Source organism: Podarcis melisellensis, assembly GCF_964234715.1.
Source record: "Podarcis melisellensis genome assembly, chromosome: 15".
Classification (NCBI taxonomy): Eukaryota; Metazoa; Chordata; class Lepidosauria; order Squamata; family Lacertidae; genus Podarcis; species Podarcis melisellensis.
Genome location: NC_138532.1, coordinates 41,054,039 through 41,081,752, shown reverse-complemented (window position 1 = coordinate 41,081,752; position 27,714 = coordinate 41,054,039). Strand labels below are relative to the sequence as shown.

General features: G+C 50.8%; 1 protein-coding gene across 1 annotated transcript in view; it reads left to right on the top strand.

Moving 5' to 3' along the window:
• Positions 1-27,714, top strand: part of DOC2B (double C2 domain beta) — a 122,599-nt gene that overhangs the window by 85,443 nt on the left and 9,442 nt on the right. Inside the window, exons 5-6 of the mRNA XM_081890572.1 lie at positions 11,310-11,436; positions 14,783-14,940. Of these exons, the coding sequence (XP_081746698.1) occupies positions 11,310-11,436; positions 14,783-14,940 (285 nt within the window). The remainder of the gene's footprint in view (positions 1-11,309; positions 11,437-14,782; positions 14,941-27,714) is intronic.

The window sequence follows — 27,714 nt, the reverse complement described above, 5'->3', positions numbered from 1 at the left end:
TTTATGCTGTTTTTTGTTGCATCAATTGTTTTAAATTTGTAGTTAGCTGCCCTGAGCCCGGTTTTGTGAACCAGGAAAGGCAGGGTATAAATAAAAAATTATTAATTATTATTATTATTGCTCTCCATAACTCCGCCCACTTTTGCCTCTGGCCACGCCCACCACCGGCACACAGCCCCCAAGAAAGCGCTCATATGTGATTGCAGCCCTTAGGGGGTGAGAAAGTCCCGCCCCCGGCCTCTTCCTCACTTTGCAAAAAACAGGATTTGGACATGGAGGCACAACCCGCCCGCCCCCCCGCCGCGATGTTGGAAATATGTATTTCAAGCAAGATCTGAGCTGTGTCTGAAGCGAGTCATCTCCCTGAGCAAATAATGTATTATTCACAAGAATGCGGTACTCAGCCAATAATTATTTTGTTCACTGATGTATTTTGGCAAATAACAGCCTTACTCACGGCATGCATTATTAAGGGGAGGCAATCTCCGACAGAGACCGAAATCACCAGCGGCACTTCCTTCTCAAGATCTCCTGCAAAGAGGTCAATTGGAGTGTGCTCAGGCATTGGGGGATGGGCGGGGAATTGGGGGAGGAGCAGAACCTCCGAAAACGAAAGCTTTCCCCCAAAAGGAGCACAGTGGCAGGTGTGCCGATATCGCAAGGGGGGGTGGCTCTGTTGCGCCGCAAGTTCCCAGGGTGAAGATGTGAGGCATAATTGGAGAAGGTCTTTAGATGAATCTGCTTTGCCTGCATCAGGTCATGCGCTCAACTCCAGGTAGCGCAGAGAATATCTGCCTGCCTGGAATCCTGGAGAGCCGTTGACATTCTGTGCAGACAATGCAGAGCTCCATGGACTGAAGGTCTGATCTGGTACAGTGGTACCTCGGTTACAGACACTTCAGGTTACAGACTCCGCTAACCCAGAAATAGTGCTTCAAGTTAAGAACTTTGCTTCAGGATGAGAACAGAAATTGTGCTCCAGCGGCGTGGCGGCAGCAGAAGGCCCCATTAGCTAAAGTGGTGCTTCAGGTTAAGAACAGTTTCAGGTCAAGTACGGACCTCCGGAACGAATGAAGTACTTAACCCGAGGTACCACTGTACAGTCATACCTCATGTTACGTCCACTTCATGTTACGTTCTTTCAGGTTACGTCCCGCGGTGACCCGGAAGTACTGGAAAGGGTTACTTCCGGGTTTTGCCGCTCGCGCATGCGCAGAAGCGCAAAATGATGTCACGTGCATGCGCAGAAGTGGCAAATCGCAACCCGCGCGTGCACAGATGTGCCACTGTGGGCTGCGCTCTTTTCATGTTGCGAACCGATCCTATTCGCAACCAGAGGTACCACTGTATAAGGCAGCTTCCTGTGTTCCTATTCACTCAGCCTTTGATTCAGATCCATGAGGACTAGAACCTTGATTTATTTCCAGGGAACGTGCCGTAGCTCAAAGGTACAGCACCAGCTAGGCGCACAGAAGGTCCCTGATTCAACCCCCAATGGAATGTCAAGGTAGGGCTGGAAACCCCCTGGAAAGCTACTGCCAGTCTGTGTTGACAATGCTGGCTGAACTAGAGGGAGACTCGGTATGGGGCAGTTTCCTAAGTTTGTTTGATACCAAAGCTCTGTGGTGAATGAAAGTACCGGAAACCTGCTGGCGTCCCTGACATGGTGAAAAGGCTAGGGCAGGGCTGGAGACCTAAAATCAGAGGTCTGTCTCTCTCGACAGCCTCCATTAGCTGTTTCCTCTCCCAGAGAGACTCGTTTGCTTATCTTTCTCCCAATGTGGCTGGGGACAAAAAAATCAAAGGCAACTCCTTTCAGAATGGCGGATTTGCAGCTAAATATCTTACTCACATGATCTAAGGTTAAACACTCACATGAAAGAGCAGAGAACACTCTCAGTTAATTATCAACCAATTTAGAAGCTCAGAGAGCCCTACTTTGCTTGAGTTTATCCCAATGGAATTTTCCAGTGTTAAATTTTAACAATACACAGAGAGGCATTTTCCATTTCAATGTCAAGTAAATAATTATTACCCTGCCCGCTTGTCTCCCTCCTTACTTACATCCAGTCGAGGGAGCGGCCCTGCCTGTCGGCTTTCTCCTAAGTGTTGTAGAACTCAACAGGCAGGAGGATGGGAATGAAACCAGAATGATTTGGCTCTACCTGTGGTTGTCTCTGGCGCCACCTACTGTTAGACTCCCTTCCTTCTGCCCCATCACTCCACATGTCCAGCAGCCACCACCGGTGGCATCTCTGGGGCTGTTTCAGACCAGCTAGGAGGCGTTGCAAGATTTTTCATGGGCAGAGTGGCAACTGGGCGAACATACAGTTTAACGCGGTCCTTTTCCGTCACTATTTCAAAGAAAGATCCGAGAGGGAAGGAGGGGGCTCAGATCAAGAAGATGAAGCACAGAGAATCTCTCAAAAAGGATGCTGGATGGCGAATTCTCACTTCTCTCTGTCGTGGACCTGTTTTTAATGTGTGTGTTTTTAATCATTGGCCTTTTTTTTAAAAAAAAAAAAACAACCTGCAGACATCACATCACAATGTTGCATCGATTTCCTATAATAAAATCCAGACGCGAATGTAATTGCTTTAGCATTCCCTCTCACAGGAGGCAGTGATGTCCACCGATTCGGATGGCTTTACAAAGAGAAACAGGGACCCAGGTGGCGCTGTGGGTTAAACCACAGAGCCTAGGACTTGCCGATCAGACGGTCCAAATCCCTGCGACGGAGTGAGCTCCCGTTGCTCGGTCTCAGCTCCTGCCAACCTAGCAGTTCAAAAACACTTCAAAGTGCAAGTAGATAAATAGGTACCGCTCTGGCGGGAAGGTAAACGGCGTTTCCGTGTGCTGCTCTGGTTCGCCAGAAGTGGCTCAGTCATGCTGGCCACATGACCCGGAAGCTGTACGCCGGCTCCCTCAGCCAATAAAGCGAGATGAGCGCCGCAACCCCAGAGTCGGCCACAACTGGACCTAATGGTCAGGGGTCCCTTTACCTTTACCTTACAGACCCATCCGAATTTTGTGATGCAGTATTCCAGCATTTAAAAACCCCTTACATAGACGTTTCCTGAGAAAACACACTGCTGTGTGGATATCCAAACACTTTCCCTCCAGCACTCACTTCCATGCTCTCCATAACCTACACATGATCCTCCGTCCTTGAGAGCCTCGGGGGGGGGGATAGAAGGGCTCAGGGGGGGGGAATTCTCATTCTGCACTTGCTTTCGTCCTACACCACCCACTGCCCCCTTAGCCCAGTTTCTGTTGATAGCCATCGTTAGTTCCTCTTCAGAGGTAATTGACTTTGCGCCTTTAAGGATTACGAGTTTTAATTTCCCTGGGAAGTTAGAGGGAAATTTGGGGACAGATCTTGGAGGGAGGGGGGAGAGTTGCACTTCTCGGCTGCATCTCCGTGCATCTCAACACAAAGTCGTCACCTTGGTTATCCATCAGGGCTGTTGCCAACCTGCCCCCAGAGGCCTAGGAAGGGGGGTGTGGTGTGGACGGGCCGCCCCAGGTGACATCGCTGAGGGGGGTGACATTCGGCGCACCGCCCGTCCACGACCCCCAAGCCTACCCCAAGCTGTCAGGGGAAGGGGGAGAGCTGCACCACTTTGCCAGCAGCCTTCCCCCTTCATTTTGACGGGCTGCTGGAGGAGGCAGGCAGGCAGGGTGTGCTGGTCCCGAGGGCTAACCATGCGGCAAGGTCCGAGTCCAGTCCGAGGTCAAGGGTATGTTATGGAGGCTGTCTGTCAAAGCTGAAGCGGGGTCCAAGGCAGGGAGTCAGGTGGGGTCAGGAACTCTGGCAGAAGAGCAGGACAGGGTGCAGGCAGGAACAGACTACCAACAACGTTGCTCCTGCAACCTGGGACTGGGGCTGGCTGGCTTTTATCTGCCCCGAGGCATAGGGCGGCCCCGGTCCACAGGTGACTCACCTCTCCTGGCCTGGAAGCGAGAACTCCTGCAGGAACTTAGTTCCCTCCGCCTCTCTGCCCTGAGCCTCTGCAGCTCAGGAGAGGCTGGAGGGTTACCAGACCCAGAGGCAACCTCAGCTTCCCCTGATGGGGCTGAGAGTGGAGCACCTGCAGGCAATGGGTCCTCCATCACTTCAGGAGCCAGAGCAGACTCAGCTGGTGCCTGCACCTGAGGATCCAGCACAGGTGAGGACCCTTCAGGCTCAAGCCCCAGCCCCGGCTTAGCTGGTTCTGGAGGCGGGGACTCCTGTGCAGGCTGGGATTCCTCAGGTTCAGCTTCCGAGTCCGAATCCCAGGCCATCACACAGGGAGAGGATGGGAAGGAGGCAGGTGAGCAAACAAGTGGGCAGTGAGGAGGGAAGGAGAGAAGCGAAAGCTCTCTCAACTCAGGACCCAAACCCTGGAATGCAGAGGAGGAGAGTGTCAGGAGTTCAGCCTACACTCGAGTAGGACCCTGGCAGAGACACATGCCCGTCTGGTATGTTCTCTCCCTCCTGGTCGATTGTTCGGGAGCTTCATTAGCTTTCTTCTGCCCGAACATCACAGCGACCGATGCCAACCGACACCGGCACACTTAGGGATCCGCAGAGTTTGCGCAGTTGCGTGACAGACCTCAGCATTTTGGCTAATCTACTTTACGGTATTTACATATAAACACACACGGAGCACTGCAACATGGCTCCCTCTCTTTCTAGCATCAGACAGCAAAGGGAAAAAGAACAAAGGACCATAGTCCCGCTTCATGGATCAAAACATCCTGTCTCCGTCACTTCCCACTCTGTGGAATCAAAACATACACCGTCATGTGATAGACAACAATCCCACGACTGCAATCATGGAGCAGGAATTCTAACAGAGAAGTGGAGTGTGAGAACAAAGTTAGGGGAGGGAAGTTTTCAGTGCTTATGCTCACAATGTTAAGTAGATAAACAAGAAAATAACACTTGCAGCTGTGTCTTATTTTTTCCTTCTTTTAATCATTTCAATGTGTGACAAAAAACTTCCGCACCAGTTACCACCTGACCTTGCTATGCCTCTGCCTGCCCCACACTTGGAGGGCTGCTTAGAGGCATCTGACCAGCTGCAGTGGGAAACAGGGTGCTGAACTAGGTGGTCCTTTGGTCTGGGCAAGATGCGCTCTTTTTCAGCTGCTGATGTGACATTCAGTGGTGCAGCAGGTAGTCTGGAGTTCATGGTCTCACAAGCTTTTGGGGACTGGACAAGCAAACTGGCACCCTTGTGAGTGGGTTGCACCTGCAAGGTTTCTTTGTGTTGTGTCTCTGAGTCCTTGGAGATGGAGTTGCTGCTAGCTCATTGTCCACCCAGCATACTCTCAGGTGCCTCCCCAGGAAGTGGCCCCTTTCTGACAGGAAGTGATGCTGCTGGCTGTACTTCAGGAGGTCCCTGACTGACTAGAGGCCCAGGGACACAAGACCTCTCTGTCCATTTGCTCCCTTGATCACTGGCCCCCTTCTCCAGCTCAGACATTTATTTGGCCCCTGGCGTCACCTCCCCCTTGGCACTTGGAGTCATCAAGCTCCAACTCCTTGATCTCCTCTCCATCTTTATGGGGAACGGTTGAGGGAGTTGGGTTTGTTCAGCCTGGAGTAAAGAAGACTAACATGGTAGCCACCTTCAGATATCTGAAGGGAGGTCCTGTAGAAGATGGAGCAAGCTTGTTTTCTGCTGCTCTGGAGGGGAGGGCCCAAACCAACGAGAAGAAGACTCCATCACCTTCCAAGAATCTTTGATTCCCTTGTTCCTCCTCAGGATCTGACCATCCCCTCCACTGCATCTCCACAGGGCTCATGCCAACTTTACGCATGGAGCCTCAATGGTCAAGCAAGCATGTTTCCTGTGGGCTGTGGGGTGGTGTCCCCCCCCCCACTACACAAACACACATGTGCATGTCAGAGTCACCAACATGCCGCAAATGGGTTCTGAAGCTAAAAACCCAATTTTAAGTCCTGGAGATAAGGGAGGACTTGGGGACGAGGAAGGTTCACACCGCCAGCCTTGATTTTGATGGCGAGGGGAGAACCCCACTTGAAACTGTCTCCCATTCTAGGGATTTAGACTGCCCTTTTTATTATTATCTTGCTTTTTCCCCCACTGCAGAAGCTAGCACCCTCCTTCCCTCATTGGAGATAAACATTATAGAAAGCCAGGGCAGATGAGAACACTCGAAGAGATAAAGAAAAATCCATTTCCCGCTCCTTTTGTTCAAGTTACTGCTGTTTTTTTATTATCATCCCATGTCTTCACTTGCTTTTATATTAGTCTCCTACCGCCGCCCCCTCTCCTGTTTTAAAAAGGTCTTGTGGGTGGCTGTTCCATCGTGCTCTCATCCACCCATCTCCAGGTACATCCCACCTGGAGATCAGTGGGAGTCCTTCTCCCTCAAGAGATGGGCATTGGGAGGTCAGAGAACTCTGGCGAAAAACGCTAACAGGCCCAGAAATTAAAAAACCCTCTGTAAAAGAAAATTAAAAGCATGCAAACACCCCTTCGTTGTCTTCAGAGAATGGGCCCAGGCAATGGAGGTAGATGGGAGGGAAGTGGAGTGCTCAAACTGCACATAAAATAAAATGAAATCTGTTAGCTTCCTGCAGAAGACACAGGGCAACCCATGCACTCCTGTGCACACAGGTTGGAGGGAGTCTAGGAGCATGCCGTGGGGAGGGGATGATCCTTTGGGGGATGAGTCCCCATCTGGGAACTGATGAGTGTCTTCCCTTTGGGAAAATAGGTAAAGGTAAAGGAACCCCTTACCATTAGGTCCAGTCATGGCCGAATCTGGGCTTGTGGCGCTCATCTCGCTTTATTGGCCAAGGGAACCGGCGTACAGCTTCCGGGTCAGCATGACTAAGCCACTTCTGGCGAACCAGAGCAGCGCACGGAAATGCTGTTTACCTTCCCGCTGGAGTAGTACCTATTTATCAACTTGCACTTTGATGTGCTTTCGAACTGCTAGGTTGGCAGGAGCAGGGACCGAGCAATGGGAGCTCACCCTGTCATGGGGATTTGAACCGGCGAGCTTCTGATCGGCAAGCCCTAGGCTCTGTGGTTTAACCCACAGCACCATAGCCGGCAGCAATTTCAGAGTTGGGAGCCCATGCCACGATCTGTCATGCTAAGAGGGAGGCCTGTGGATGAAGCGAGCCGGAGCCTATCCACAGGGTGCAGAAGACTTACTTACCAAGAGCATCGCGCAGTTCCACTGATCCATTTTGGAGACGTACGTTGGGATCTCAGATTTGTCAAAGGGTCTGGATCTGAACGAGCAGAAGAGGCAGGTGACCCCAGTCGGGAGTGGGGGAACTCATACCATGGGGACTCTCCCTATGGCCACCTATATAAGTGGTGTGTCTTTGTTTCCTAAATTGATCCTTTTACAGGGTTTGTATATATTTTATGCATTGTGAGTTGCTGCTGTTTTTATCGATTATACTTTAGTAATTATTTATTGCAATTGTTAAGAGTGAATTTCTGTTTAATTGTCGTTTGCTGCTACTTAATTTCTCAGTGTCGCTATTATATTCTAGCGGCCGATTGGATGTTACTTTATTATTTGATGTAAGTTGTTTGTTGCCAAGTTATGTTTCCATGGTGACTTTTTGTGTTGGGTCAGATTGTTATATAAAGTGTGTGATCTTTGTTGTTTCTTCAGCCTGTAAGCCTCCTTGCGTGTAGTAATATAGAAAGGTGATATACAAATTAAAAGGGAAAGGAAAGGAGAAAGATGGAGGAGGAAGAAGCTGTCGGGCAGAGTCCCCCCTGAGCTGGGTGTAAGTGAGAAGGGCAGGCAGGTAGAGGCTGGCTGAGGGCAGACAGAGGTCTATGGGGCAGCACCCGGTTTGCCCTAGAGCAGTGTTTCCCAACCTTGTGCCTCCAGCTGTTTTTGAACTACAACTCCCATCATCCCTGACTAGCAAGATCAGTGGCAAGGGATGATGGGAATTGTAGTCCAAAAACAGCTGGAGGCACAAGATTGGGAAACACTGCCCTAGAGGACCAGCCACTATTGACCTGAGTACACAGGCTGGACCATGAAGCCCACACAGTCCAGGCCTCCTACAGCCCTCCATTGCTGCCTGGCCCTCTGCACCTGCCACCTGAGGCAGCAGCCGGTTCGTTCTGCCCAACGACAGAGCCGGGCCCCATGCAAGGGAGAACCGCTCCATCTCCTGGTCCAAACTAAATAAAAAGTCAATTACGCAGCGAGTGCTTCACCTCCTGATTTAATAAATGCTTTCCCAGGCAGGGTACAATGCCACTCTGATATCCAGAGTGGTTCTTTCCCCTCTGCAAATGGCTTCTCTCTCACATATACGCCTGCAAACTTTTTTGTAATTTTTATAAGAGGTCTCCCTGCGTTCGTATCGAGTCATTCAGGTTCTCCAATAAGCCCCATTGTGGCAGGTATTATGTGTGTGTGTCTCCTTGTGAGATTCAAATTGGCCCTGGTGGCTGGCTACTATCTTTGTTGTTGTTGTTGTTGTTGTTTAGTCATTTAATCGTGTCCGACTCTTTGTGACCCCCTGGACCAGAGCATGCCAGGCACTCCTGTTTTCCACTGCCTCCCGCAGTTTGGTCAAACTCATGCTGGTAGCTTCAAGAACACTGTCCCACCATCTCGTCCTCTGTCGCCCCCTTCTCCTTGTGCCCTCCATCTTTCCCAACATCAGGGTCTTTTCCAGGGAGTCTTCTCTTCTCTTGAGGTGGCCAAAGTATTGGAGCCTCAGATTCAGGATCTGTCCTTCCAGTGAGCACTCAGGGCTGATTTCCTTCAGAATGGATCAGTTGGATCTTCTTGCAGTCCATGGGACTCTCAAGAGTCTCCTCCAGCACCAGAATTCAAAAGCATCCATTCTTCGGCGATCAGCTTTCTTTATGGTCCAGCTCTCACTTCCATACATCACTACTGGGAAAACCATAGCTTTAACTATACGGACCTTTGTTGGCAAGGTGATGTCTCTGCTGGCTACTATCTTAGTCCTTTTAAATTGCTTCTCCTTTCTGTCTGTCTTTTCCCCCTGGCTCCTTAGCACCAGCTAATAACAAGAGCTTTTGTGAATCTGCTTTGGCTTTGTGGGAGAGGATGATAAAGAGCTTTGCTGAGAAATCCTTGCCAAAGACCGAGGGCCAAGAGGTCTTTAAGAGGTGCCTGCAGAATTAGCCAGGCTCAGTTTGTTTGACTTACGCATTGAGGGCTCGCCTGCCCACTTACGACCCACGTGAAAAGCTTTGTCTCCAAGGTGGTTAATTTGGAAAGGTAGAGAATGTTCTCCCAGTTACGGCAGGGTGCTGGGCCTTTGGTCTGACCCAGCAGGAATCGTTTGTTCCCATGTTTATTTCTAGTGAGGGTTCTCCCCACAACTACCCTGTGAGGCTGGCAATTTGCCCAACTCCCTGTTACTTTGCACACATTCTCACAAGGTCTTTCGTCTTCCCAGACTTCCCTGGGAAACAAGGCCAGTCACTGTCCAACTTCCAGGAAAATAAACCTGCTGCTCACCCCAGGGCTCGGTGTAACACTGAATCATCTCTCATTAGTGCCGAGCTTTGTGGCCCAAGACTCGGCGCACTGAGTTGGGGAGGGGGGCGCAGGCCGGGAAATAACATTATGCCATGGTGATTAAAATAAATTCTGACAGCCTCCCTCATCCAAACAACGCCCCCAGCGCGGAGAGCAGCCCTTTCATCTCCGTCTGCAAAAGGGACTCAATGGGCGACGCTCTCCTTCTTTTCTCACCACCCACACGGCTGTCGCCAATTTGAGACAACCAAGAGAAAGGGGCAGCTGGACCCAAACGTTGCCAGCTGCCGGAGAGACATTCTTGGTCCTGGTTTGACAATTGCAAAGGCTCCCCACCCACTCCCCTTTCTGCTGCTAAGAGCTTTCCAATGCGTTGGAAACTTCTGGAAGTTGTTCGATGCACTTAAATATTATTATTTTTAAGGAAAAAAATGTTTCAGCAACTGCTTGTGATTTATTTGGTGTGGGGAACCGCAAGCTCTGGGGCTAAATCCAGGCCTTTTTATCTAACCTGTGGGGCTCTCCCCAGGCCACCCCCCCTCTCCCCAGGCCACACCCCCTCTCCCCAGGCCACACCCCTCTCCCCAGGCCACACCCCCTCTCCCCAGGCCACACCCCTCGCTGGCCATGCTTTGCACCTTCCTGGGGTGTTTTTGCCTGGCTAGAAATACCATATGTCCTTGAACTCTGGTAACACCTCTTACCTGCCTGGATGGTTGATATGAAAGTGTGTGTGTGTGTGTGTAGAACGATAAAATAGACATTCATTGCTTTACTCACTTTGCTCTTGGCCCCTCCCACCATTGGCATGTGACCCTCGGAAAGTCACGGGGAAGGAACCATGGCTCTTGGGTCCCTACCTCTGCCATCGCTTCTTGTTGTGAGCATTTATTTATTTATTATTACATTTTCCCCATTCCAGCAGGCCATAGCAGGTCACGCGGTCAAGAAGGCTGTTTCTGCACATGCCGTAGAGGGGGCAGATAATAAAATAATAATGACAATAATAATAATAATAATAATAATGTATTTGTACCCCGCCCATCTGGCTGGGTTTCCCCAGCCACTCTGGGTGGCTTCCAACAAAGATTAAAGATACATAAAAATGTCACACATTAAAAACTTCCCTAAATGGGGCTCATCCACCTGGGAAGGGAGCCCATCTAGGGGAAGGAAAACTCTGACCCTAAACCTTGTGGGACATCTTTGGGAGAAGATAAGGCTAAGGAATAAACCCTACACAAATCCGGAGTGGTGGAAGAAGAAGAAGAAGAGGAGGAGGAGGAGGAGGAGGAGTTTGGACTTGATATCCTGCCTTTCACTCCCCTTCAGGAGTCTCAAAGCAGCCAACAATCTCCTTTTCCCTTCCTCCCCCACAACAAACACTCTGTGGGGTGAGTGGGGCTGAGAGACTTCAGAGAAGTGTGACTGGCCCAAGGTCACCCAGCAGCTGCATGTGGAGGAGCGGGGAATCAAACCCAGTTCACCAGATTACGAGTCTACTGCTCTTAACCACACCACCACACTGGAATCCCGAAGGCAGTTGGATGGCGCCATATATGCCTCCTTCCAGCAACTCCTGCAGCCAGACATCTTGCTCTGCTTTCCTTTGAACCCCATCAGTGAGGCCGAGACGAGGGTCTTGTATTCCGGGCAAATGGGGGGGTGCTGCAATGGCCCCCTCTGCCTGAGGGGAGGACCAGCCCCACTGCATCACTTCCCTGGCTGGCTAAACCATTCCACCTGCCCATTCACCTTTCTGCTCTTTCCCTGTTGTCTCTTTCAGAATCTCTGTTTGCGACGAGGACAAATTCCGCCACAACGAGTTCATCGGAGAAACGAGGATCCCTTTGAAGAAACTAAAGCCCAACCAGACCAAGAAGTTCTACATCTGCCTGGAGAAGCAACTGCCGGTGAGTGAGTTTAGGAAAGCACGTCGCTAGTAGCTGGTGGTAACGCGACATAGGCTATCTGCAGCCGGGTAAAGCTATCTACCGTATTTTTCACTCTATAAGACGCACCAGACCACAAGACGCACCTAGTTTTGGGAGGAGGAAAACAAGAAAAAAAATATTCTGAATCTCAGAAGCCAGAACACCAAGAGGGATCGCTGCGCAGTGAAAGCAGCAATCCCTCTTGCTATTCTGGCTTCTGGGATAGCTGCGCAGCCTGCATTCGCTCCATAAGACGCACACACATTTCCCCATACTTTTTAGGAGGGAAAAAGTGAGTCTTATAGAGCAAAAAATACGGTAAATTGTAAATCGGGCATTAGAAAAGCACAGCACTGATAGCAACATAGCTGTCAACTTTTCCCTTTTCTTGCGAGGAATCCTATTCGGAATAAGGGAATTTCCCTTTAAAAAAGGGAAACGTTGACAGCTATGGTTAGCAATACGGTAAGTCATTGGGTTTATATGCTGTAAATAGCTCAGGCTGTAGTGCTAATAACAAATCCCCCTGAACACAGTGAGGCTTACTTAAGAGTAAACATGCATATGGCTCAGCGGCACAGGATTTTGTGATGGCGCATCCAGCACTGACAGGCTGAAGACCTACAAACCTAGATCAAACTATTACAGAATCTTAGTTCATCTGAAACTCTGAAGAGCCACCACAAGTCCATGTAGACCATAGTAAGCTGGACGGACCAATGGTCAGTGAAAGACAACTAGAATCTTGCTCTGTGTTTAGAGGGGAAGAACCAGATGTTCCAGATGTTCTGCACACAGCCCAAGCAATTCACAGCTTTGCCTTCCCCCACACCCCACCCCTTTCTTTCTGCAAAAAAAAATATAACCCATCGCCAAGTTAGGCCCTGTCAACTCGAATTCCGATGGAAGCCTCTCTCTGAGAGGAAAGAAAATCCTACTGAGAAAGGAAAAAGAGAGAGACGAGGTTTGCAAGCTGCTCATCAACCGCTGATGAGCAATCCTGGGAAAGAGAGGAACATGTGGGAGGAAAAAGTGTTCTCCTCCGCTGGGAATAGCAGGCGGGCAGCCTGGCTTGATCTAAGGAGTAACAAGATTGTCGTTTGCTTGAAACCAGGCTGACAGCCAGCAGGTCGCTGTGGGCAGGAGGAAATGTATGTGTGCCCTGCGAACCGAGGGAGCAAGCATGTCTATGCACAAATTAAAGATTTTCTCTCCCAACCATCCTGGCGGAGGCCCTGTGTTTTCCAAAGGAGGTTTGAAACAGGCAGAAATTCAACAGGTGCTGCTTTCCACTCACTCCCTCGCATCCCACGGCAACTGCTGTGCTGTGGTGAGAGCTGGACCGGTTGAATTTCCTGCTGCTCATCCAGGAGTCAAATGCACAGTGTTTTCATTGTGTTGTGATCTCTCTTTGGAGAGGTAAAACTCTGAAATGTTCCTTGTAAACACCAAAAAGAAATTACAGAGAGGAAGGTCTCTCCTGGCATTTTCTGTAATTCCAGGATGTCCTGGGAAAATCAGGACTCTTGAAGGATATGAAAACACTCAAAGAGGATGCTGAGCAGGGCCAGGGAGGGGAATAGCCAAGGGAGAGTTTGGAGAGCCAGGCAGAGAGGTCCAGAGGGCCACATTTGGCTCCTAGGCCAGCAGTTCCCCAGCCCTCATAAAGTCCCAGCTGGATCCCAGATGTGCTGCTGTGTCAAGGGCTTTGCTTGAATGTGGACAGTCTAGGACTGTGCCTCAGAGCCCCCTTCAGGCTCTAAATGGAACAGAGGGTGTGTGCAATGTGGCAGGCAGGATGAAGAGGCTCACTGATAGTCCAGGATGAAGCTCCCTGATTGGCCAGAACGGGCAAGATGCTGAAGCTCCCTGATTGGCCAGAACGGGCAAGATGCTGAAGCTCCCTGATTGGCCAGAACGGGCAAGATGCTGAAGCTCCCTGATTGGCCAGAACGGGCAAGATGCTGAAGCTCCCTGATTGGCCAGAACGGGCAAGATGCTGAAGCTTCCTGATTGGACAGCTGCTGTGGTTTCCTTCTCCCTTCCATTTCCCTATATATTTGCAATCAGATCTTTTTATAATTGGAGACCCGAAAGGTTGTTTTCTCAGCAGCAGCACTGAGAAACCCTGTCCAAAAGAGGTGAAAAACTTGAAGGGGCAGTGCAGAGAGGGTACAAATTTCTCCAGGCTGTCAAGGAAGGCCTGGCCTCAGCCGATCCCGTGCGGTTCGCCTCTTCCAGTTCAGCGGCGGGCAGGCGAGGGATCCTGATTGGATCTGACACTCCCTTAAACATTCAATCGGCTGTTATTTGTGCTGCTTTTAATCCTGACTTTGCATTGACAGTAATGAGTGCATCGTAATCCCAGCGAACAAATGAATGGTGTCAGCCTGGCTGCTCAGCAATTTATTGTTCTAGGAGTTGGAGAGACAGGATGAAGGGGGAGGGCGAAATTCAGATTTTCCAATGACTGCATGGGTGACCAGGAAGTGTGTAGCCAGGAACTTTGAATCTCTTCCAAAAGAATAAGGGGGTGCCTTAGTAGGGTACGAACATTCCTGTGGCTAAATTGATTTTTAAAAAGATCAGGCCTTCTGGTTGTTTGATTTGTACTTCTTTATTAAATAGATCCTTCCCAACCGACCTCTTGATGGAACTGTAGTACCCATAGCAAATAGGAAGCAGGCTCAAAAAAATGCTATGCTGCACACCAGCCACTAGAGGGAGACACAGCACAGAAAGTAACATGGGGAGATGCCCCAGACCCCATCTGCACTAGAGATTTAAAGCAGTATCATACCACTTTAAACAATCACAGCTTCTCCCCAAGCGCCCTGGGAATTGCAGTTTCTCAGGGCGCTGAAAACACGGCCTCTAAAACAGATCTCAAGGCCCTGAAGGACGTTCGTATAGAGGGGCGATCCTTCAAGTAACCTGGTCCCAATCCACTCCTTTTTAAGGCTATATAAAGGTCACTAGCAGCACTTCAAACTGGGCCCATAACCTATTGCAACTGGTGCAAAGTTTGTATGTCAACTGCTGGGTGCCAGCCAGTAACTGGGTGGTGTTGTTTTGCACCGTTGTCCAAACCCTCTTTAGACAGCTTATTTACTGAAAGGGTTTTTATCCTGTTCTTCAGCCAAAAAAGGCTCCCAGGGCAACTTACAGACCACTCAAGAAAAGAGGGAGAAGTCCATCTCCTCAATTTACAATCTACAAAAGGCACGGCACAAAAGGAAAACGTATCGGGAGGGAGGAGGAAAGAAGTGTGTTTGGTTAAGAGGAAAATAGGAACTGAGTGGAATTGGTTTTATTCTCGTCGCAGATAGACAAAACAGAAGACAAGTCCCTGGAGGAGCGTGGCCGGATCCTTATTTCCCTCAAATACAGCTCCCAAAAGCAAGGCCTGCTGGTGGGCATCATCCGCTGCGCCCATTTGGCTGCCATGGATGCCAATGGATACTCAGACCCCTACGTGAAAACGTGAGTAGCCTCCGTGCAAGTTTGGAGTGGCCAAGTAATTTTTCACCTGGTGATGCCCAGAATACTGGCTTCCAAAGACCTCTAGTGCGGGGGGGGGGTGGAGTAGATGACCCTTTGGGTCCCTTACAACTCTACGAACCTTCAACCTGTGGGCATCATTAGGCGTTCCAGGCCTCTCCACATTAACATGAATGGTATTTTGTTCCGGGGCAATGGTGCCATCCAGGCAAGACTTTAGGGGAGACACACACCCCATGTGCTGGTCCCAAGGGCTAACTGTGCGGCGAGGTCCGAGTCCAGTCCGAGGTCGAGGGTGCGGTATGGAGGCCGTCTGTCAAAGCTGTAGCTGGGCCCAAGGCAGGGAGTCAGGTGGGGTCAGGAACTCTGGCAGAAGAGCAGGACAGGGTGCAGGCAGGAACAGGCTAGCAACAACGTTGCTCCCGCAACCTGGGACTGGGGCTGACTGGCTTTTATCTGCCCCGAGGCATAGGGCGGCCCCGGTCCACAGGTGACTCGCCTCTCCTGGTGTGCTGGTCCCGGGGGGGGGGGGAAGGTTACTGTTACCGTAGTCAAGGTTCAGTCCTGAGTCACTAGCCTGGAATTAGTCCACAAGGTGCGAAGCGAGGTCCGAAGCAGGTAGCCGGGCGGGGACAGGAACACTCGAAGATCAGAAGCAGGAAGCCGGGTGGGGAACAGGAACACTGGAGGAACAGGACTGGAAGCTGGCCGAAACAGCTCTTCGATGATGACGTTGCTCCCGCAACCTGGGACCGGGCTGACTGACCTTTATCTTCTCTGAGGCCAGGGGCGGCCCCGGCCCCCAGGAGACCCGCCTCCCCTGGCCTTAAGGCGAGCACTCCTCCTGGGAGAAACCAGTTCCCTTCGCCTCTCTGCCCTGAGCCTCTGCAGTTCAGGAGAGGCTGAAGGGTTACTGGGCCCAGGGGGAGACTCACCTGCAGGCACTGAGTCCTCAACCACCTCTGGGGCCAGAATGGATTCACCTGGTGCCTGCTCCTGAGGATCTGGCCCAGGTGCAGGCTGCTCAGAATCAAGGCCCTGCCCCAGTTCGGCCGGCCCTGGAGGCGGTGACTCCTGTGCAGGCTGGGATTCCTCCGGTTCACTCTCAGAATCGGAATCCCAGGCCATCACACCTGGCCTGGAGGCGAGCACTCCTCCTGCGGGAACTTAGTTCTCTCCGCCTCTCTGCCCTGAGCCTCTGCAGCTCAGGAGAGGCTGGAGGGTTACCGGACCCAGAGGCAACTTCCTCTTCCCCTGACGGGCTGAGAGTGGAGCACCTGCAGGCAATGGGTCCTCCTTCCCCTCAGGAGCCAGAGCAGACTTAGCTGGTGCCTTCACCTGAGGACCCAGCACAGGTGAGGACCCTTCAGGCTCAGGCCCCAGCCCCAGCCCAGCTGGTTCTGGAGGCGGGGAATCCTGTGCAGGCTGGGATTCCTCAGGTTCAGCCTCCAAGTCCGAATCCCAGGCCATCACACCCCAATAGCAAGATCTCCCAGCTCAGCAGAAGGTGGAATCCTTGTGCCTTTGGGCAAATGAGGTATTGATCCACCAACCTCACTGTGCCTTCAGCCAGCCCAGCCTGCCTGCCAGTCTAAGGGACTGCCCTGCCTGTTAGTTTCCTCCTCCTTATATTCTCATTGTCACCACTTGGAGAACTCAGCAGGGAGGAGGATGGTGTTAAGACTAGAAGGAGCCTTTCACTGGCTCTGCGGCGCCCCCTGCTGTTGGGCTCCCTGCCTTCCAACCTATCATTCCCAACGGGGAATAAACTAGAACCAGATCTCTCTGCCTCTCTGGCTCCACCTTCTGTTGGTTGCAGGAAATACAGTCTATTAATAAACGAATACATACAGCCATTAGCCACACAGACACACATACCCGGTGTGCCTATTTTTGTGTGTTGAGAACCTGGCTTAAGTTATCCCATTGGTGGAGAAATGATTAGCTTCCTCAGAGCTGCAAACACACACTGCGTGAAGTCCCCAAGCTCATTGTTATTCCGTTCCAGGCTCCAGCTGTTACCCGGGACCCGTGATGTTTCGATATGAATTTCTTGGAGGTTTAAAAAAACAACAACCATCTTCATTGAATAGATATTGCAAATGTTTACATGCAGGAAATCACATTTGGCTGTGTTCCTTCAGGTCACATAGCACACTATTAAGTGGTGGTAGAAAAGGAATTGTGATAATTGTTGCTTCTGCTGCTGCTGCTATTATTATTATTACATTTATATCCCATCTTTCCTCCAAGGACCTCAAGGTGGGAGATGCAGGTCTCCCCGTGCCCCATTTTATCTTCACAACAACCCTGTGAGGTAGGGTAGGCTGAGAAATGGGAGCAGGCCCCAAATCATCTGGTCGGCTTCATGGTTGAGGGGAACCCAAGTCTCTCTGGTACTAGTCTGGCATATTTGCATTTTAATGCAGGCCTCCCTAATTCACGGGACGCGGGTGGCGCTGCGGGTTAAACCACAGAGCCTAGGACTCTTTAAGTCTCACACCTGCAGGTCCAGGCAATGCTCAGAGTCCTTTATTTATTTACATGTGGATATTTATATCCCTTTACCCTTCACTGTGGGACGCGGGTGGCGCTGTGGGTTAAACCACCGAGCCTAGGGCTTGCTGATCAGAAGGTCGGCAGTTCGAATCCCCACAATGGGGTGAGCTCCCGTTGCTCAGTCCCAGCTCCTGCCAACCTAGCAGTTTGAAAGCACGTCAAAGTGCAAGTAGATAAATAGGTACCTCGGCCAATAAAGTGAGATGAGCGCCGCAACCCCAGAGTCAGGGGTCCTTTTACCTTTACCCTTCACTGTATGTGTTAAAGCAGGGATGTGGCCCTTGAGGCCTTCTGTGTGGCCCTTGGGAATCCCACTCTAGGCCCCTCACCCAGCTCCACCTCCCACCAGCCCTGCATTGCACCTTAATTAAGTATATTTGCCTGGCCAGAAATGTGTCCTTGGATTGTGATAATGCCTTTTCTTGCCCAAATATTGCTATGCGTGTATAAATCTGTGAATTTTGCCTGGCTGGAATGTAGCCTACAGTGCGCAGGTGAGAGTCACACCTGTGGCTCCGCCCCTTTTGCCTCTGGCCCCTCCAGCCCTGGGCACATGGGCCCCTGAGAGCCGCCAGTGAAGGAACACCCCCCCAGCCTCGCAAAGATTCCCCCCTTTACAAAAGTCGCAAAAGGTGGCTTACACAAGGAACATGACACACACACAAAACCCCCACCGCAAAACGGAATGGAAACCAACAGAGCAATAAATACATTTCAAGAACGCAGTAATAAAACGATGAAGGCAGAATTAAACAAAAGCCCAAGCAGTGTTGAAAAATATCCCCAGCAGCCATAAAACAGCATCCTTGCTTAATTAAAAGCGCCGAGAAAGGAATGCTTCGAGCTCTGCACCTCAAATGAAGCCTGCAAATCTCTGTTCACTTTCCTGGGAGTCAGCCCCATGGAACGCAGTTTGATTTGTTTCCGAATAGATTTTTTTAAAAATCTTCCTTTATTATTTTTAGATACATAATCAGAAAACACACACACACACACACACACACACACACACACGGTTAAAAAGAACCTTGCATCACCCTGCTCTGACTTCCCCAACCTGTTGTTCTCCTCCAGCTGTTTCTAGATGTCCTCCAGATGTTGGCCTCAGGCAGGATGGCCAATGGCCAGGAATTATGGGAGTTGTAGTCCAACAGCACTAAAAAAACAAAACCTGGAAGTGCTGGGGATTAAAACTGAGGTCTTCCACTGAAATAGAGTTGAGAGTGGATGTCATGCTCTTTATTCAGCTCATAGTGGTGAGGAGGAATGGAAGTTCCCGCAGAATGTCTGTTTTATATACATTATTTACACATTGGCCCCACACGATTGGCTAATTCCAGGACTCTCCTGTAGGCCAATCAGGTTGCGGATTCACTTCTACCTGGAGCTGGATTGGGTGGCTCCTGTGCACCAATTAGACTGCTGCATTCTGAGTCCTATTGTTCTAGGACCAATCAGACTGCTGCATTTTGGATCCTATTCAACTCAGTACATAACACCCACATTCAAAACATGTGCTCTACCACAAATCTATGGCTGCACCTCTTCTACACAGTCTACTTAAAAGTTTAGTTAGTGGCATAGCTGTCAACCGTCCCTTATTTGGTGGGAAAGTCCCTTATCCCAGCGCTGTGTCCCACTGCGGTCCCTTATTGATGATGTCCCTTAAATTTCCCAGGTTTCAAAGGAAGCAGCTCCTCTCCATCCCTGCCAGCCAGGGAGGAGGGAGGCTCCAACTGTGTTGCTTGGCTGCGTTGCTCACCCAATAAGGAGTCTAAGAACGACTGGGGGGTGGAGCTTGCATGCCTTGTGTCAATCAAATCGGCCGCGTTGCCTGGGGACTCGCCTTTGCTCAGCGCTTCCCAGCGGAGAGGTGACGGTGGTTTTCCTTGCTGCATCCCCATTGCCGGGTTGCTGCGCTGTGGGAACCACCGCTTGAGGCTTCGTTTGGCTGCTGGCTGGGCTTTCTGCCTTTGGCTTGGAGGGGCTCAGAAGCTGAACATACCTGTGCTTGGAAAATCCCTTATTTTGGCTGCTGACCCCTTATTTTCGAGGCTGCTGGTCCCTTATTTTCAAATCTGTAAGTTGACAGCTATGGTTAGTGGTAGCCTGTGCCCATAGGGACTGGTGGGGCCAGAGAGCCAAAGGACTCTATTCTGCCTGGAGTCCAGTGTTCAGTTCTGGGCACCACAGTTTAAGAAGGGTGATGATAAGCTGGAAGGTGTGCAGAGGAGGGCGACAAAGATTATCATGGGTGTGGAAACCAAGCCTGATGAGGAGCGTTTGAAGGAGCTGGGTCTGTTTAGCCTGGATAAGATAAGGAGGGATAATCTTGGTTTTTGCTTATAGTACAGAAGTCACTCTGGAAACCATAAAAAGCGCATAATGGAAACGGCCACGATCCTGAAGAGGTGTGGGGAGTTAGGAAGAATGTCTCTTCTGTTTTGCACACCTTGCCTTGCTTTCTTCGGGCGGGCCAGGCAGCCCTTTAAAGGCTTTGTGTCTGCATGTGGCCTGCCCACGATGTGTTTTGCTGGAGACAATGCAGAAGTTGCGAAGTCGAGTGAGCCTGTGACAAAGAGAGAAGGCGCCGGGGAGAACGGAGCAGGAACAGATTGGTGGAAGTGAGAAAGCAACGGGAGCTGAATCACGCCAGTTGTTTGCCGTGCACAAGACGGGGGCGGGAGATTTCGTCGCGCAGAAAAAAACCCACAACCGCCTCAGAGTGCGTCTTAGTTCAGAGTAGCAATTGCATCCTTATGTTCTCAAGGAAAACAAAGTGTTGCTCAGAAGCTCTCAGCCTCTGGAAAAAGCTTGGCGATTAAATGATAATAACCCTTGCAAAAATAAGGCCACAGAAGAAGGCGCAAGACCACACACACAAAAATAATGGGTGGGTGGGTGTCATTTTCAGGACCAGGGCAAGAATGAAGCCCAAGGGATGCTATGCCTTTGGGGCAGTTCTTGGGGGGCCACATGCTGGTGGCGTGTGTGTCCGGCAGCAAAAATGGCCTGAACGACACATAAATGACTCTGTTAGACTAAATTTTTTCCTAAACATCTCCATCTAGGCACAAGAGGGTGTTGTAAACAAAAATTGCCCTTTTCCCTTATGGGGTATCCAAGAGCCCATATAGAGTCCTTACGTAGGTTCCCTATTGGTAGGAGAGAATTACAGAGGCCAACCAGAGAATATTGAGAAGCAAAGCAGCTAGTAAGCCTGATCTTTATTGATCTGTTGCAACGGGGGCTCCCCTCACACGCAGGAAAGGAGGAGGAACCACAAACAAAGGTGTGTCTGCCCTTATATAGACATTTTAAATTGCTTTCCCTGGAGCTCAAGGCCACCCCTCCATACATCATACATACATCACAGAAAGGGCGGTCTACAGCAGAAATCTGAGTGCTTTGTTTACCCAGTCTGCCAGGTTACCTGTTTAATGGTCACTTGATTGGATTGCCTAGGGAGCCTGGCCAGTCTTTTATAATGATAAATACTCAGGCTCACACTCTATTCATATCTTTAATGTGCCCTTAAGACAGGATTTGTGAAGGAAAAGACAATGGGGAGGCTTTTCCATTTTCCTTTGACCTTGCAGAGAAATAATTGAGGTCAGTTTGGGAATCAAAAATGGTTTCAGGTCGGTCTTCCTGTGCTGATCTATGTACATGCTTGGTTGGTACACTTATGAACATTTAACATATATCTAAGACTTCAAAGAGGGATGCAGGTGGCACTGTGGGTTAAACCACAGAGCCTAGGACTTGCCAATCAGAAGGTTGTGGTTCGAATCCCTGCGATGGGGTGAGCTCCTGTTGCTCGGTCCCTGCTCCTGCCAACCTAGCAGTTTGAAAGCACGTCAAACTGCAAGTAGATAAATAGGTACCACTCCAGCGGGAAGGTAAATGGCATTTTCGTGAGCTGCTCTGGTTCGTCAGAAGCAGCTTAGTCATGCTGGCCACATGACCCGGAAGCTGTACGCCGGCTCCCTTGGCCAATAAAGTGAGATGAGCACCGCAACCCCAGAGTTGGCTATGACTGGACCTAATGGTCAGGGGTCAAGACCTCAAAATTCCTATCACAAAAGGCAGTATCATAATTCAGGGACACATTCCAGGCGAGCGAAAACACCCGAAGGCACAGAACAAGGCTGGAGCCCAGCAACACTGGGGAGGAGGCACAAACTGCCCCCTCCTTGCTGGCAAACGAGAGATGGAGGAATGTCTCTCTTTGAAAGAGGCATCCACGTCTGAGAAAGGGGAACGCCTCTTCTTTGACCAGGGACAGGGGAACCTGTGGCCCTCCAGCTGTTGCTGGTCTCCAGCTCCCATCAGCCAAAGCAGACAGCATAGCCGGTGACCAGGGACGCTGGGAGTTGGAGTCCAGCGATATCTGCAGGCTCTCGGTTCTCCATCCCTGACACAGAGCCGTTCTGGGGTGTTCAGCCGTGGGAGAACAGTGACCACTACTGGATGGTGGTGGAATGGCAGCCAGTTGAACCTTTTCCCCCAATATCACCAATCTTTCTTTCCTTGTTTTCTCTCCTCTCTTTGCTGCTTCCTTCCTCCCCCTCCCCACCCCCACCCCCGTCTGTTTGCCCTGCCTTGCCGAAATTAATTGATCTCATTAAGATATGCAAACGAGGCAGCAGCTGCAGTTTGCCTTTCCTGAGGAGTGTCGATTTCCCCCCATCCCGACTGCCACCACTTCAGCGGCGTAATCTGGAGATCATATTTACCGAACGAGGATCATGGGCCAAGCTTGCTTCTAGGAATCATAGAGAGTGGGAGGTGGTACCCCTAGAGGGCATCTAGACCAACCCCAACACGTGTAAATTAAGTCCAAACAGAACGCCCCACAATTTCACTAGAATTCTTTGGAGGTGCAGAAGGTTCCTTCCCCAATCCCAAAATGGGATAATGTGGTTTGGGGGAGTCCAGTTCATAGCTTTTGGAGAGGAGAAGGAGGAGGTCCCTAGCTTCACACTCTACACAGAGGCCAGGGCTGGAAACGGACTTGCCATTATTTCATTGCAATCTACTTTTTATCCTGCATTGCAAGGGGTTGGACTACTGTATTTTTCGCCCTGTAGGACGCACTTTTTCCCCTCCAAAAATGAAGGGGAAATGTGTGTGCGTCCTATGGGGCGAATGCAGGCTTTCGCTGAAGCCTGGAGAGCGAGAGGCGTCGGTGCGCACCGACCCCTCTCGCTCTCCAGGCTTCAGGAAGCTCTCCGCAAGCCTCGCACGCCCAACGGGAGGTCCCACCGGGCGCGCAAGGCTTGGGGCGGCAGCCTGCAGCCCAAAGCACGGGGCAAGCTGCGGAGCCCACCCCGTGCTTCGGGCAGATGTTGGCAAGCCTTGCGCGCTGGGCTCGCAAGGCTTGCAAGCAGCAGCCTGTTCTGGGGGCGGGGGGCGGGGGAAGCTCGGGCTTCCCCCGTGCCAGCCCTGCGCCTGGGGGGGGAAATATTTTTTTTCTTTATTCCCCCCCCAAAAAAAAGAAACCTAGGTGCGTCCTATGGGGCAAAAAATACTGTAGATGACCCCTGTCGTCCCTTCCAGCTCTTCTAAGATCTCATCCCTCTTCTAATAATAATATAAATAATAAAATTGTATTTACATCTCGCCCTCCCCAGCCGAAGCCGGGCTCGGAGCAGCTAACAACAATACAAGTAACACAACATTCTAAAATTAATTCATTTTAAAACCAATTCAAAATCAGATTAATGGCAACCATTGGGCTAGAGTTCTGCAAGGATTACCAAAGGAGGCGGTCAGGCTGTGCCTTGGCCAAAGGCCTGGTGGAACAGCTCTAAGGCAGAGTGGGGAACCTGTGGCTGAATCCGGCCCTCTGTGCTTCTCTATCTGGCCCCCAAGACTCTCCCCAGGCCATCTCCCCTCTCTATAAGTCACGTCATTCGCTGGCCCCACTCTATCCCCCACCCACAAGGGCTGGGTCTCTGAACCACCTTGCCCCACCTTGGAAGCTTCCTTAGAAGCAAGTGCCACCATCAAGCTAGAAAAAATACCCCATATGTGCTCTGAGGAGTACCTTGCAGGATCTCTCCCACTCTCCTCCCCCTGCCAGTTTCCTCCCCACGACCACCCTGTGAGGTAGGGCAGGCTAAGGTAAAGAGTAAAGGGACCCTTGACCATTAGGTCCAGTCGTGGCCGACTCTGGGGTTGCGGTGCTCATCTCTCTTTATTGGCCAAGGGAGCCGGCGTACAGCTTCAGGGTCATGTGGCCAGCATGACTAAGCCGCTTCTGGCAAACCAGAGCAGCGCACGGAAACGCTGTTTACCTTCCCGCCGGAGTGGTACCTATTTATCTACTTGCACTTTGACATGCTTTCGAACAGCTAGGTTGGCAGGAGCAGGGACCGAGCAACGGGAGCTCACCCCGTCGCGGGGATTTGAACTGCTGACTAGGCTCTGTGGTTTAACCCACAGCACCACCTGCGTCCCTAGGGCAGGCTAGGAGATAGCAATTAGCCTAGGGTCCCCTGCCTCCGCCGCAGAGCTTTGTGGCCATTTAGGGATTCAAAGTTGGGTCTTGCCGCTCTGCCCATCATTTCTTCCCAGCCCTGAGCTTCTGCTTCTGCGAGTGTCTGTAATTAGGCTGATTTGTCCCGAAAAATAATAGTGCAGAAGCCTTTGCTGCTCCTCTCACCTGAGCTACTCTGCCAGAAGCAGTCCATCTGTTCCATCAGTGTGGCTGATGGGTAATTATCTCCATGGCTGCTCCGAGGGAGGAGGAAGTGGTAATTAGATTCGGAATCTTTTCTGGGAAGCTGAGCTGAGTCACAGTTCAGGGTGCAAAGTGGCTGAGTCAGCAATTTGCATGATGGCCAGAGCAGAGGATGGACGGACACCGCAGGGTCTGTAGTTAGGACCAGAGGTGTGGTTGTCTGGGGTCCGTGGGGAGGGCGAGTCAACGATCCATTACTATTTTTGCAGCAGGGAGGCTGTCTCCAGCAGGCTAAAGCCGCCCAACTGGCACGAAAGGGGAGCTTTTAAGCCACTGGGAAGAATTCTTTGTTTGCTGGCTGGGGCCATTCAGTCAAGGAAGGTGAGTCAGGCACTGAGGACAGGCTCCTAGAGTCCCTCTGGAAATAGGAAAAACACTGATGTGTGGAGTTGTACTTCTGCCCCAGCATTTTGGAACATTGAAAAGACAAGGGGATTCAATTTCAAGAGAATGGGGAGCGCAAGTTTTGTTAGGTGCAATGAAACCGTGCAGAAAACACAGCTCAAGTCACTCCCAAAGAAGGTATCGGAGCACTCCACAAATCATTTGCTCCTGTACGTGCACCGTACAGTTGTCAGTTTGGTACCCCTAATTATTATTGTTGTACAATTACGAGGTTTTTGTGTGATCCTAGCAGGGCGTGTGGCTGTGGCTATCATGTAGGGATCCAGCACTTTTGAATTTGCCACTGCACTGCTGCCTAGGACCGAAGAACAAGCTGGGAGTCAGGATCGAAGGACAAGTCAAGGATACAGTAATGCACAAGAGCTCAGCAAGGTCTCGGTGCCCAAGGGAGGCTCAGCTGGGACAAGAAACCCATCCTTTGGGCCCCATCTGCGCTATACATTTTAAGCACTTTTCATAGTACTCTAAACAGTCATGGCACACACACACCCAAAGATTCCTGGGAAGTGTAGTTTGTTAAGGGTTCAGAGCATCGTTAGGAGACTTTTATTACCCTTAACGAGCTGCAATTTCCAGAGTGGTTCAGCAATCTATACCTCTTCCCAGGGAACTCTGAGAATCGCTCCACACACACATCCCAATCACTTCTGAACCTTTTCCAACATTTATGTTGCTGCGATCAGTTGTGAGTACAATAAGAGTATAACAATAAGTGTGATCACTGGGTTGTAAGCATAATCACGACAATAATAAGAACTGTGATGACTGAATTATAAACATGGTTTGTTGTTTAGTCGTTTAGTTGTGTCCGCCTCTTCGTGACCCCCTGGACCAGAGAACGCCAGGCACTCCTGTCTTCCACTGCCTCCCACAGTTTGGTCAGACTCATGCTGGTAGCTTCGAGAACACTGTCCAACCATCTCGTCCTCTGTCGTCCCCTTCTCCTTGTGCCCTCCATCTTTCCCAACATCAGGGTCTTTTTCAGGGAGTCTTCTCATGAGCTGGCCAAAGTATTGGAGCCTCAGCTTCAGGATCTGTCCTTCCAGTGAGCATTCAGGGCTGATTTCCTTCAGAATGGATCGGTTGGATCTCCTTGCAGTCCATGGGACTCTCAAGAGTCTCCTCCAGCACCAGAATTCAAAAGCATCAATTCTTCAGCGATCAGCCTTCTTGATGGTCCAGCTCTCACTTCCATACAATTATTGTTTTGTGGTGCTCTGCCCTGTTATTTTGTATGGAGAGTGGTCTGCACGTTTTTAAACTAAACAAATAAATGATGGTGTGACTGTAAGTATAATAATGGTAATAATTTATTGTTGTTGTTATGATTGGCTTGTAAGAATATAACCAGAGCAATCATCTGTTGTCATGAATGGATTGCAAGGACAGTGTTTGTGGGCTTCCCATCATGTTGGCCACTGTGGGAACAGGATGCTGCAGTAGATGGGCCACTGGCCTGATCCTGCAGCCTCAACCTAATATCTTCAGGAGAAGAAAGGGCTAAGGAGTAAACCCTAGACAAATCTGGAGTGGAGTCCCTAAGACGGTTGGGTGGCACCTCCTTCTGGCAGCTCCTGCAGCCAAGATGGTGCCAAAAATCTTCCTCTGCTTTTCTTTGGTTGAGGGGGGGGGTCTTGTTGTCTGGGCAGCCCAGGACCCCCATACACACTGGCCAGGCTTGCGCCCCAGGGAGGTTACTTCAGTACTGCTTGATTTCACCCCTGGAGGTGCACTCCATTGTGTCTCGAGACAGACGGATGCCAACAATTATCTGTGGTGGTTATCGCAACTCTCATTTGTGAGTCGAGGACCCGCCACCCGCATAGTATAATAAGTCACAAAGACACAATATTTTAGGTTAATGGGCAAAATTAGTGTCAGGGAACTGACATTGGAGCCCGAAGTGGAGGCAGGGCTCCCAAGCGATGCCGGAGAAGGGCCAAGCAGGGAGAGAGGGGACTCACCAGCTGGGGAAGGAAATCAGCGTAACACCAGGGATAAAGGGGGACGGATAGGGGAATCGGAGAGAGGGCTCCAGGACTCTTCGCTGGAGACCAGCGGGGAGAGCACAGGTCCTCCGCTACCCACACCCACCCTGCGCAGAAGACTTCTGCGCAGGGAAAGTAGGCGTAGACTTGGCGTCAAAGAACTTCTTTGCTGGAAGAAGTTTAAGAAACGCCCACTGACGGATTCTGCTAGCGACTGAACAGCCACGAAGTGAAGGGCTGTCCAGCCAGGAAAGGTTTAACCAGGCTACCTAGCCAGGAGTGGCGGCAACTTACACACGAGCAACCCCATATAACCATTACAATTAGGCCACAGCTTTTATTGGTTACAGCATGTGAGTAGTATTGGCTTAGGCACTGGATGAAACAGCAATACAAGACTCCACCCCGCTTAGCCAGCAGTCATATCAGGGTTAACAACCAGTGGGAGGAGCCTGTTGGTGCAAATACAACTGGAAGCTCCCCTATGATGTCACCAGGGGTCGTGTCATGGCTCTAGCCACCAGCAGGGCATCGGACAGGATCCACGACTGCCAGATTCCTTTAACGGAATACCCAAAAGAGGAGGGATAGATGATGGGCCATACCCAATCCTCCAACACAGAACACATATTCCAATGCCTAACCACAAATACCAGAAAGTTGTGACAAATTGCTACGAGGTAATGGATAAAAAAGTCCTACCAGGCCCCTTGGGCAACCAAGGCAACCAACTGAAGTCAACAGCAAAGTCAATACGCAAAAAGAAGCTGACCTAAGAGGGAGGGAGGGAGGGAGATCCGAAGAAAGCAGGAACAGACTGGGAGCTGAGCGCTGCCGCGGCTGTTTAAATGCGGCCAGCCCCGCCCACCAGCCGGCCCTATTGGTCGGCTCGAAGGCTTGGCCGCGGCAGCAGAAGCAATCAGGAGCAGGGAGCCGAGCACGCCTCCCTGCCCCCCCAGCGGGAAGCTGCTCCCGCTCACAACTCCTGCCCTCTGGGAGGAGGAGAGGCCTTCTTTGATAAAGGCCCTACTGCGCTGTCTCCCCCCATCTTGAACT